The sequence below is a fragment of the Stomoxys calcitrans genome, chromosome 3 (genome assembly GCF_963082655.1).
Source record: "Stomoxys calcitrans chromosome 3, idStoCalc2.1, whole genome shotgun sequence".
Lineage (NCBI taxonomy): Eukaryota > Metazoa > Arthropoda > Insecta > Diptera > Muscidae > Stomoxys > Stomoxys calcitrans.
Window position 1 is genome coordinate 8587507 of NC_081554.1, and position 12450 is coordinate 8599956.

The 12450-nt window shown below is 37.5% G+C and overlaps 2 protein-coding genes across 5 annotated transcripts in view; one reads left to right on the forward strand and one right to left on the reverse strand.

The window, feature by feature from the left end:
• LOC106092151 (synaptotagmin 1) overlaps positions 1–12450 on the reverse strand; it is a 116536-nt gene that overhangs the window by 80348 nt on the left and 23738 nt on the right. The gene's annotated exons all lie outside the window — the stretch shown is intronic.
• LOC106091880 (seminal metalloprotease 1-like) lies at positions 980–5667 on the forward strand. The gene is made up of 2 exons (XM_013258570.2): positions 980–1205; positions 5006–5667. Exons 1-2 carry the CDS (start codon positions 980–982, stop codon positions 5665–5667), a joined length of 888 nt encoding a protein of 295 aa, XP_013114024.2.

The following is a 12450-nucleotide window of genomic DNA, read 5'->3' on the forward strand; positions in this document are numbered from 1 at the left end:
GCCAAATTGAATAAAGTGCTCTACATACCCAACGACTATTGAGTACGGGGAAGAGCACGAAATTTTTTTTCTACTTCTTCTATTTTTATGAAATTTTCTATGAATGTAAATTTTTCTCTGCAAAAAATCCCTTCTTTAACATGTAAAGGGGAATCAGCTATCATATTGCAAACGGCTTGTTAAAGCTTCTATTGGGTTGCCCAAAAAGTAATTGCGGATTTTTTAAAAGAAAGTAAATGCATTTTTAATAAAACTTTGAATGAACTTTAATCAAATATACTTTTTTACACTTTTTTTCTAAACCAAGCTAAAAGTAACAACTGATAACTGACAGAAGAAAGAATACAATTACAGAGTCACAAGCTGTGAAAAAATTTATCAACGCCGACTATATGAAAAATCCGCAATTATTTTTTGGGCAACCCATAGTTTATATTTTCTCTTGGGATAAATTGGCCAAACTCAATTTTGTCAGTTCAAAACATCAAAACTGTCTGGTCTCCCTTTTCTTCTCCTTCTTCTTCTTGCCGATCTCAAATTTGTAATAAATGTAAGCTTTCATCAACTGCCACATTTGCCACTTAGGTAGCAATGTGCGATTTCTTATCACCAAATGTATCTCAGATTGGATTACCAAAAGCAAAGATGGCGTAGGTGGTGTAGCTTTCTCGCTGTAATGAGCCATGATCATAAACCATATATTAAGGCTAATAAATTATTATCTCTACTATTCATAACGGCAGATAACGCCATGATTATCTGTTCGGTATGATTAGGCATCTTTATGACTTTGGCATCTCCAAAAAGTGCTAAATGTTCATGTTCATGAATAGTTCACCGAACTGTCTTACCTTAATTTTTTTTGCTATTGGTTTTTGCTTCTATTTTTTTTAGTTATTTAGTATAAAAACTTTATAGTTTTTATTTTTCACATCAGTTCTAAGCAGTATTTCTTAACTAAGTGAACAAAGCGAGAGAAATGAAGCAGAGTTGTCGCATAGTTTCTGTTATTGGCATGCTGGTCATGCTTTTGAGATATTCTGGATCAGCTCCTTTGAACGAAGTTGCAGAAGTCGATACATCCGATTTGCTTGATGATCTACTGCTGGACGATATGATACTTCCTGTTTTGAGAAATGGTGCCTTAGATCCAGCCTTAAGGTGGCCAAATGCCACAGTTTTCTACAAAATAGCGGACTATTACAGTAAGTGGTAAAGTTTAAGTGATAATTTAATGAAAACAAGTACAAGAGAGAGAGCCATTGGCAAAAGTTGGGGGTTTAGACCGCGTGCCATGAATTGGGTTGTCAAACCTTTAATGCTATATGGTGTTGTGGTCTGGTGGACGGCCCTTCAAAAGTCCACCTACTGCTCAATACTTTACCGAATCCAAAGGATGGTTTGTTTGTACATCACAGTCGCACTGGGTTATCCTTGATATAATATCCGATGTTCCAGGCAATGCGGATTATACCCTAACTGAGCCGCTATTTGAAAAGTACAGTACCACAATTCCTCATAGAACTGATTGGAACAACGATATTGCTGGTATTAAAAGTTACATAGACTTCTATACGGATGGTTCCAGACTAGACGACCAGTAGGTCTTTGGGTGTACTCTAAAGATCTAGAACTGGTCATATCGAAAAGGTTACCCGATCACTGCAGTGTGTATCAAGCGGAGATCATTGCAATCAAGGAAGTGGTGGAATGGCTAAGATATAATGTCATTACGACAATTGGTAAAAATATCTTCTCAGACAGCCAGGCAGCGATTAAATCCTTGAAGAACGTATTTCTGAACACCTTGATTGTCGCAGATCTCTCAACAAGATGGCCGAAGAGTTTAAAATTCACTTGTTCTGGGTGCTGGCCACGGAGATATCCCAGTGAATTTTAAAACGGACGAGCTTGCAAGACTAGGAACTACCCAATGAACTATCCAGGGTTACTGGAATCTGTGGGTATGTCTCTAGCGACATGTAAGCTAAGTTTTCAGGACCAGGCCCGAAGGACAATGAATAATGGATGGTCGCAAAGAGGGGACTATGAGCATTCCAAAACTATGTTGCCTAATCTAGACTTGATGAGGTCTTCCACTTTGTTGTCATTGGCCAGAACAAATGTCTCAGTCATAGTGTCCGTCAAGACAGGTTTAAACGAAAAACATGCTGACAGACTGAAGGTTGACAGCGACGACTTTTGCAGAAGCTATGAGGACATCGAAGAAGAAGTGACTATAGAACATCTTCTGTGTGTGTGTCCTGCACTAGTAGTCAGAAGGAGTCTCATTTCAGTGAGAACCTATCTGCTTTAGCGGATGTGAACATTCGTAAGTTATTGGACTTTTTAAAGCGATCTGGATGGTCAACGGTAGGAACTAGAAGGCATCTTCCTTCTTTTGTTCCTGTGGTATCACAATGGATGAAAATGTCTAAGTAAGTCTGATGGCAGACTGCCACTTAAACGTAACCTAACCTAAGTAAAAGAGTGTTAAGTTCCGCTGGGCCGAATCTTATAAACCCTCCGCCATGGATCGCATCTTGCAAGATCTTTTCGTGGTCCCTCTTTATTATCCGAATATTAACAAGTAAAAAGGCGTTAAGTTCGGCCAGGCTGAACTTTGGATACCCACCACCTCGGGTATATATGTAAACCTTACCTATGTTCCATATCAGTTATATCTAAATATGTTCCTATTTAGACCAAATACTAATAAAAACACTAGCTATCTCTAAAAATAAACCGATCTGAACTATATACGACACGGATGTCGAAAAGCCTAACATAAGTCACTGTGTCAAATTTCAGTGAAATCGGATTATAAATGCGCCTTTTATGGGGCCAAGACTTTAAATCGAGATGTCGGTCTACATGGCAGCTATATCCAAATCTGGACCGATTTGGGCCAAGTTGCGCAAAAATGTAGAAGATCCTAACACAAAGCACTGTCCCAAATTTCGGCGACATCGGACAATAAATGCGTCTTTTATGGCCCCAAAACCTAAAACCTAGATATCGGTCTATATGGCAGCTATATCCAAATCTGAACCGATCTGAACCAAATTGCAGAAATATATCGAAGGGCCTAAAACAACTCACTGTCCCAAATTTCAGCAAAATCGGATAATAAATGTGGCTTTTATGGGCCTAACACCGTAAACCGGAGAATCGGTCTATATGGCAGCTATATCCAAATCTGGACCGATCTGGGCCAAATTGCAGAAATATGTCAAGGGGCTTAACTTAACTAACTGTCCTAAATTTCGGCAACATCGGATAATAAATAAGCATTTTATGGGCCTAAAATCATAAATCTAGAAATCGGTCTATATGGCAGCTATATCCAAATCTGAACCGAAATTTCAGCAAAATCGGACAATAAATGTGGCTTTTATGGGCCTAAGACCCTAAACCGGAGGATAGGTCTATATGGCAGCTATATCTAAATCTGAACCGATCTGGGCCAAATTAACGAAGAATGTCGAAGGGCCTAACACAACTCACTGCCCCAAATTTCAGCAAAATCGGATAATAAATGTCGCTTTTATGGGCCTAAGACCCTAAATCGGCGGATCGGTCTATATGGGGGCTATATCAAGATATAGTCCGATATAGCCCATCTTCGAACTTAACCTGCTTATGGACAAAAAAAGAATCTGTGCAAAATTTCAGCTCAATATCTCAATTTTTAAAGACTGTAGCGTGATTTCAACAGACAGACGGACAGACGGACGGACGGACATGTCTAGATCGTCTTAAATTTTTACGCTGATCAAGAATATATATACTTTATAGGGTCGGAAATGGATATTTCGATGTGTTGCAAACGGAATGACAAAATGAATATACCCCCATCCTTCGGTGGTGGGTATAAAAAGGAAAATGGGAGGCTATATTAAGATATCTCCATGGACTTTGGTGCTCAAGGTTTATATGGGATTTGTTATGGACTGATTTTGGTCATACCTGCTATATTTATTGGAAGTCATTGTGCGAAATTCAGAGTCTCAAGAAGTAAAATCGGGATATCTGTTTACATGGGCTTTTTGGAACGTTTCGGAACACAATTGCTAATTCTATTGGTAGCTAAAGGAAAAGTCATAGAGCAAAATTTCAGCCAAATCGGATTAGAATTATACTCTCTGGGGGCTAAAGAAATAAAGGGTATTTTTTAGGAATGCTGCAAAAGTAGACCGATAGGGACAGCAAACGACGCCATATTTTTTGCCACCCTTTTGACATATCTCTTCAGTAAGGTTTGCACATTTCATGATGGATGTGTATGTATGCATCGTGTCTTCGTGAATTGGGCTTTGTAACAACTTGAAAATGATTCTAATTTTCATCGAAAAATCATCTTCAGTGGTGAGCCTCATTTTTAGCTGAATGGCTTCGTCAATAAGCAAAATATGCTTTATTGGTTAGACAGCAATCCACAGGTACTCCATGAGTTATCATTGCATCCCGGAAAAATTACGGTTTGTTGCGGTTTATGGGCCGGCAGCGTCATTTGGCTGTTCTTCATCCGTGATGATCAAGACCGGCACGTTGCTGTGAATGGGAATCGCTATCGATCAATGATAACAGGGTATTTTTGGCCATAATTGGATGATATGGACTTGGAGGAAATGTGGTCCAACAGGATGGTGCTACAAGCTACACAGCGATTGTCACAATGAATTTATTGGAAATCAAGTTTGGAGAACGTGTTATCTCAAGAAATGATCCAGTCGATTGGCCGCCTCGGTCGTACGATTTGACGCTGTTAGGCTATTTTCTGTAAGTTTACGTCAAGTCTATGATCTATGCCAACAAGCCAGCGACGTTTGATGAAATGCCTAAGACATACTTTAGCCTGAGAATGGCATTAAATTATCTATAGAAAATTGAGTAGAAATTCTACCAAAATGGCATCAATTTATATCTTTCATAGAAAATTATATAATGTTCCTTATATTCCAATAATGATCATCTTATACTCCTTTCCTTCTTTCCTATCCAGGTGAATCACATGTGGCTAACATTAAATTGGCCATGTCCATTCTCGAAGAGGTTTCCTGTGTGCGCTTCTATGAGGCCAATGCTACCACCAAAGCCTATTTGAATATCGTTTCCGTGATAACCGGTTGTAATTCCATGGTTGGCTATAGCGGAGGCATACAACGTCTAAATCTGGGAAAAGATCAGGCACATTGCTCAAAGCCGTTGATTATCATTCACGAACTACTACATGCTTTGGGCTTTTACCACGAGCACATGGCCACTGATCGAGATGATTATATTGTAGTGAATTGGGAAAATATAATCCCAGGAAAAGAGCAATTTTTCCGTAAACTCGATAATGAAACTGTCACCGATTTTGGAGTGGGCTATGATTATGAGAGTATTATGCATTATGGACGCCGAGGATTTTCGGCAAATCGCAAGCCAACCATAACACCATTAGATCCTGCTGCCAACATAGGGCAACGTGATTATTTGAGTATGAAGGATATAGCCAAATTGAATGCCATGTACAATTGTACGGAAGAGCAAGAGCTTGAAGGATCAACGGATGAAGAAGAAGTAAATGAAGGATCAACGGGTGTGGAAATGGGTAAGGGTGAAGCAATTGAGGGAAGTGGATTTGAATACGATGTGGTTATTGATACTCGTAGTTTGTAAGATACTTATAACGAAAAAATTTGAATAAATAGAAATTTTAAGAATAATTGATAGTGAAGTGTGAATTTCTTTTCACTGAATATGTTGTAGCAGGTAAAAGCGTGTTATGTTCAGCTGAGTCTTGCATATCATCCACCAAGGAACGCATTTGTCAAATTTGTTGGGTGGTTTTTGTTTATAAAAAAACTAAACATTTTTACACACTTGCTTTATTTTTTTACCCGAAAAACACCGGCACTTTTTCCTGAAAATATATATTAAATTCGTTCTTTACTCCCAAATAACGTTGATATGAGCTCCATATTGCCATAATCGAAAAAAAAAGTTTACTTTAGGGGGTGCTTTAGGTCGTACCCCCAAACACTTGGCTCCAAAATTGGATATAAAATTCTAGTTCTACTCTCAAATACGTTTCATTTGAGTCCCTTAATGTCATAATGGGTCAATCCACCAATTTGACTTATTTTTGGAAGGAAATGCGCCACATAGACTTGAACGCAAATTTTATTGTCATATTCGTAATCAACTCAAAAATATCTTTCATTTGAAATGGTTATTTGAAATATGCCCATTGCGGGCATTTGGGAGTGGGGCGACCTCCCATTACTTTGACCTAATTTTTTGTGCCATATTTGTAACCTTCTGCCTAATATGGTTGCCCAAAAAGTAATTGCGGATTTTTTAAAAGGAAGTAAATGCATTTTTAATAAAACTTAGAATGAACTTTAATCAAATAATATATATATATATATTATATATATCCATTTTGTTCGATAACCTTTTGCCATCTTCCTGGCAAATTTAGTATTCCACGCTCATAGAACTTCTGGCCTTTATCTGCAAAAAACTGAACCAAGTGCGATTTTATAGCCTCATCATTGCCGAGAGTTTTACCATTTAAGGAGTTCTGCAAAGATCGAAATAAATGGTAGTCTGATGGTGCAAGGTCAGGGCTATGTGGTGGATGCATCAAAAGTTCCCAGCCAAGCTCACTCAGTTTTTGGCGAGTGACCAAAGATGTGTGCGGTCTAGCGTTGTCCTGGTGGAATATGACACCTTTACGATTGACCAATTCTGGTCGCTTCTCCTTGATGGCTGTATTCAATTTGTCCAATTGTTGACAGTAAACATCCGAATTAATCGTTTGGTTCCTTGGAAGCAGCTCAAAATATACCACACCCTTCCAATGCCACCAAACAGACAGCATAAACTTCTTTTGGTGGATATCAGCCTTTGAAGTGGTTTGAGCTGGTTCACCATGCTTGGACCATGATCGTTTTCGACTAACGTTATTGTAAACAATCCATTTTTCATCTCCAGTTATGATTCGTTTTAAAAACAGATCGAATTCATTGCGTTTAAGGTGCATATCACAAGCGTTGATTCGGTTTGTTAAATGAATTTCTTTCAATACATGTGGTACCCATATTAAAATTGACGCCAAACAAACAAATGTAAACAAAATTTCGCGCACTTTTTTTCTAAAGCAAGCTAAAGGTAACAGCTGATAACTGACAGAAGAATGAATGCAATTACAGAGTCACAAGCCGTTGAAAAAATTTGTCAACGCCGACTATATTACTACTATATTACCGACAATTACTTTTTGGGCAACCCAATACAAACATTCTACCATCTCGTCTAGTTGAGTGCTCCATTACACACGTCAATATGAACTCCTGCTTATGTCAGTGGCAATTTAGCACCTATAATGCCAAATTTCTTCATGATTCCTTAAAAAGCTCTTCAAACTTTTATCTTTGCTAAATTTAAGACCGACCTTCATAGATTCATTAAACAAAAATTCGTTATGAGTACGCCATTGGCTGTTGCTTCAAATGTTACAGAGAAAATATTTGTGCTATTAAAACACACCAAAGGGGCACGGGAATTGCCCATACGGAAGTGCTTTTAGGTGTTGAACAATTCTGACATAACTCCCAAAAAGAGATATGTTATGTTGCTACAAGAAAACATAGAGTTCTTTACGATTATGTACATGAGTGGCAGCCTATTATTGTATGTTGACACACTGGTGGCTGTGCTAAGATCTTAGAAACAACGGTTAAGGGCCTTATACAGAGCCATAGAGTAAAAAATTTAGCTTTTTCCCCCTTTTTCAAAGAAAATTTTCCTAACGACAAAAGTTTGAGTTTGGAGTAAAACTCCAAATCAAAATGGCATAAAATTTTTTGGGCGGTATTTTTTATCATTTGGTCACAAATTCCAAAAAAAACTCTCCTATTGGCCCTCATGTCCGTTTGAGGATTTTTTTTGGCAAGTCCTTGAACACTTGCCTCCAAGGCCTTTCATTTTGCGATCTCCTACCTGATCTGGCTTCCTTTCCATTTTGGATTTTTTGGAGGAGGAGGGGGTTTTGAGGTGGGGGTTTTGGGATGGGGGTTTTGGGGTGGGGGTTTTGGGGTGGGGGTTTTGTGTGTGTGTGGAACCAGCAGCTTTTTTCTACTCCCAAATACCTTTCAGTCTCTACGAAACAAATCCTGAACTAGAGACCAAGGCCTTCCGTCAGGCCTGCTTTGCGATGGGCTATTCCATTTCTTTTTCTCTTCACACTGATACATATTTAATTAGACCAACACTTACTTACCCATACTCATATGTTTCTTGTTATGTATGTGTCTCCTAAGCAAGATATCCCCCTAAACAAATATGAGGGCATTTGTAATTAATTCATTGGTTGCTGTGTTGGCGCCTACTTTAGTGTTCGTATAGTCCTTGAGGCAAACATAAACATTTATTTTCTTGGTAATAACTGTGAAAGATTGTAGTCTCGCTTGATTGAATTCGGGTCATAATGTGTAATTTATGATTTTACGCATTTCGTATAACATATCGAAAAACTTTGAAGGATTTCTCTAAGAGAAAGTGAGAAAGGAAAGAGGTAGAGAATGCTGCAAGCCTGTAGGCTTTTTTTTCAACACATGAAACCCTAAAAAAATCCCCATTGGAAGAAGGCCAATTGATTACGGATGTGAATGAATGACGCATTGCAATAGCGTTTGACAAAACTCGAAGGTCTTTCTCAATATGGAATAAGCACACAATATGGAATAGGAACAGAAAAGAGCATTAGAAATGGTTATGATTTGCAATACCTAGAAAGTGATTTAAAAACTTCATTATACAGAAAACTGCTATAAATTGTTGTAGGCATAGTTCTCTAAATCCAAAATTGCAATGAAATTGTCTTTCAAGACAAACTTTCAATCATATTTTCCCTACAGACGAAATTTCAAGGAAATCGTCTTTCAATACAAAATTTCAATAAATTTCTATGTATTTTTTGTCTAAAGAAAATACTAGCCGAACCGGACCCGCTCCGCTGCACCTTCTTTAACTCTCTAATATCCTTTTAGGGTAGGGACACTTCGCCCTGAACGCGGGCCGATGGGTACTTGAACCCAAATGTTAATATCATATTCGTTTTCTGGTCTCCAATACCTATCATTTGATACCTTTATTGAGCCCATCGGACCACTTTCGGTCCACAACCGGTATCTAAAACTTATATAGTCTATGTTTCTTTCCATACAAACGTATACAAACTATGAACATTTTAAGAAAGTCAGTTCAGCCAATTATGATATAGTCAAAATTGGTCTAATGGCGTTTTTGAGAGGTGGCGTGACCCCCTTTACCTCGATCTGATTTTGTATGCCACATTCGAAATCTACTCCCGAATACCTTTCATTTGAGCCCCCTATTGAAATGAATGTCCAATATGTCTGTTTGGGTGTTTTGGGGTTGGGGCGGCCCGATATCTACTTAGACTCATATTTTAATATGATATTCGTTTCTACTCCCCGATACCTTTCATTTGATACCTATATTGTCCCGATCGGTCCACTTTTGATTTTGGTTTGTGTTTTTGGCATAAGGGGGAGGGTTTCTCCCCCTTCCGATACCGAAAAATTATTCAGCCTATGTTTCCTTCCAGACCAACTTACACAATATGCGAAAATTTCGAGAAAATCGGTTCAGCCGTTTTTCAGTCTATACGGAACAAACAATCCGAGTCCCATATGTCCTTGATTGGGTAATGTGCCCATTTTGGGCGTTTTTGTGGGGGTGGGATGACCCCTTCTACTTCGAAATGAATTTGTATGCCAAATTCGTTATCTTATTTGATACCCATATTGTCCTTATCGGTCCACTTTTAATTTTGAGTGATGTTTTTGGGGTAACCGTGGAGGAACCGCCCCCTTCCGTTATTAATAAATTATAAAGCCTATTCCTACTTCCTGACCATATTCGTAATCTACTCCCGAATACCTTTCATTTGAGTCTCATATTGTCATGGTCGTCAAATGAACCTATTTTAATGGGTTTTGGGTCTGGGGCGGTCCCCCAGGTACTTGGACCCAACTTTTATTTTCGTACTCTACTCTTGAATACCTTTCATTGAATCCCATACTGTCCTGATCGTTCCACTTTTATTTTTGGGTAGTACTTTTGGGGTAAGAGGGAAGGTCCTCCCGATACCAAAAAATTATATAGCTTATGATTCCTTCTAGACCAACCTACACAATCTATGAAAATTTCAAGATTATCGGTTCAGCCGTTTTTGAGTCTATACGGAACACAAATTCATTTTTATATATAAGAAGATATCACTAAAGGCAAATTTTCAACGAAATTTTTGTCTTTAGGCAAAATTTATCGGAATTTTCGATAAAAATTTCTCTAAAAGCAGAATTTCCACGAAAATTTTGATAAAAATTCCCCTTACGTTAATTTTGAGTGATTTAGATGAACATTTCAACGAGATTCCACTAAAGACCAATTCTCAATAAAACTTTTCCCAAACAAAACTGATAACATATTCACGTCTTCAGTCAAAATTTATGGATATTTTTGATACAAACTTCTCTAAAATCATTATTTCCAAAATTTCGATTAAATAGTCCAATTATCGATGTATAGACAAATTATCGATGACATTTTTTGAATACACACAATTTCGTTAAAAATTTCTGTAAAAGCAAAAGTTTGCTTAAATTTTCACTACAGACAGAGGTTTGCTAAAATTTTCCTTAAAGACCTTAAAGACAAAAGTTTTATGAAATTCCCTGCCTACAACATTTTAGCCAAATTTTCTTTAAAGGCAAAGTTTTAGTTTAATTTTCCTTAAAGACAACATTTCTGTGAAATTTTCCCTAAAAATCAACTCTGTATGAAATTTTCTCTATGAAAAAATCTTCCTTCCCTAATGATAAATTTTTCCGAAGGTCAAAATTTCGCCGAAATTTCGCTAAAGACAAATTTTCAATGAAATTTTTCCTAAAGGCAAAAAATCAAAATTTCCTTACAGACAAAATTTCAATGAAATTTTTTCTACAGACAAGTTATTCTGAATTTCCCTAAATACTAAATTTTTGGGAAATTTGCCCTAAAGATAACATTTCTGTTAAATTTTCCGTATAGGCAAGAATTCGATTAACTGACAAACTTTCGATCAAAAATTTACTTAAGGCAAAACTTCGATAACAGTTTCCTTAAAGAAATGATATTTTACTAAAAGAGAACATTTCTATGACATCATCCCGACAGACAAATAGACAAACTTTTGTAAATGCAAATTTTGCCCATGAACATTCCACTAAGGAACGGGGGCAATCTTCTCACATATCAATGAGTGCAGTCCGATTCAAGTTAAAGCTCAATGATAAGGGGCCTCCTTTTTATAGACGAGTCCGAACGGCGAGCCACAGTGCTACACCACTTTGGAGAGAAGTTTTACATGGCATAGTACCTCACAAATGTTGCCAGCATTAGAAGCGGAAAACAACCGCTGAAAAATGTTTTTTCTGATGGTTCCGCCAGAATTCGAACCCAGGCGTTCAGAGTCATAGGCGGACATGCTTACCTCTGTGCTACGGTGGACTCCAAAAAATAATCTAAAGGCGTTATATCGCACAATTAAGGCGGCCAAATGACCGGTCCCGAACTTGAAGTAAAATGTTCACCGAACTCGTCTCTCAATAAGCCCATTGTTACGCGTGCTGTATGTTATGTGGTCTTTTTAAAAACACATGTCATGCAAGTCAAGCTCTTGCATTTTGGTCATAAAAAAGGTTGGATATTATTTCACGATAGCTCTCACCATTCACAGTTAAGTTTCGATTCGCATTATCTTTGAAGAAGTACGGGCCAATGATGCCACCAGCCCATAAACCGCGCCAAACTGTGACATTTTCTGGATGCATTGGTAGCTCTTGCAATGCTTCTGGTTGATCTTGACTCCAAAACCGACAATTTTGCTTATCGACATACCGATTGAGCCAATAATGAGCTTCGTCCATAAAATGGAAGAACCTCGCGATGAACTTTGTTAACCTAGCACGCATTTTGATAAAAAAATTCAATAATTTGCAAGCTTTGTTCGTTTGTATGACGGTTCTTGGTTAAATTATTGACCAAACTGAAGATGTTTGACAATGGAATAAAACACAAAACGTGCTTGAGCTGTTTCAACTAGTGTTGCAAAAATGATATAAGCTAAAAAATCACCCTTTACATATTTCAATGAGATTTTCCAACATTCAAATTTTCTTTCTGAAAAATTTTAATTGAAATTTTTTCTATAGACAAAACTTCAGAAAAAATTTGCCAAAAAAAAAAAATTTTGCAAAATTTATCAGAAATTTTCTTTACAGAAGAAGAATTTTACGAAAATGTGTAGACAAAATTTCGATAAAAGTTTTCCTTAAAGCCTAGTACTGACTTCATTTGTAGCGAAAATGCAAAAGTCAAACAACAATA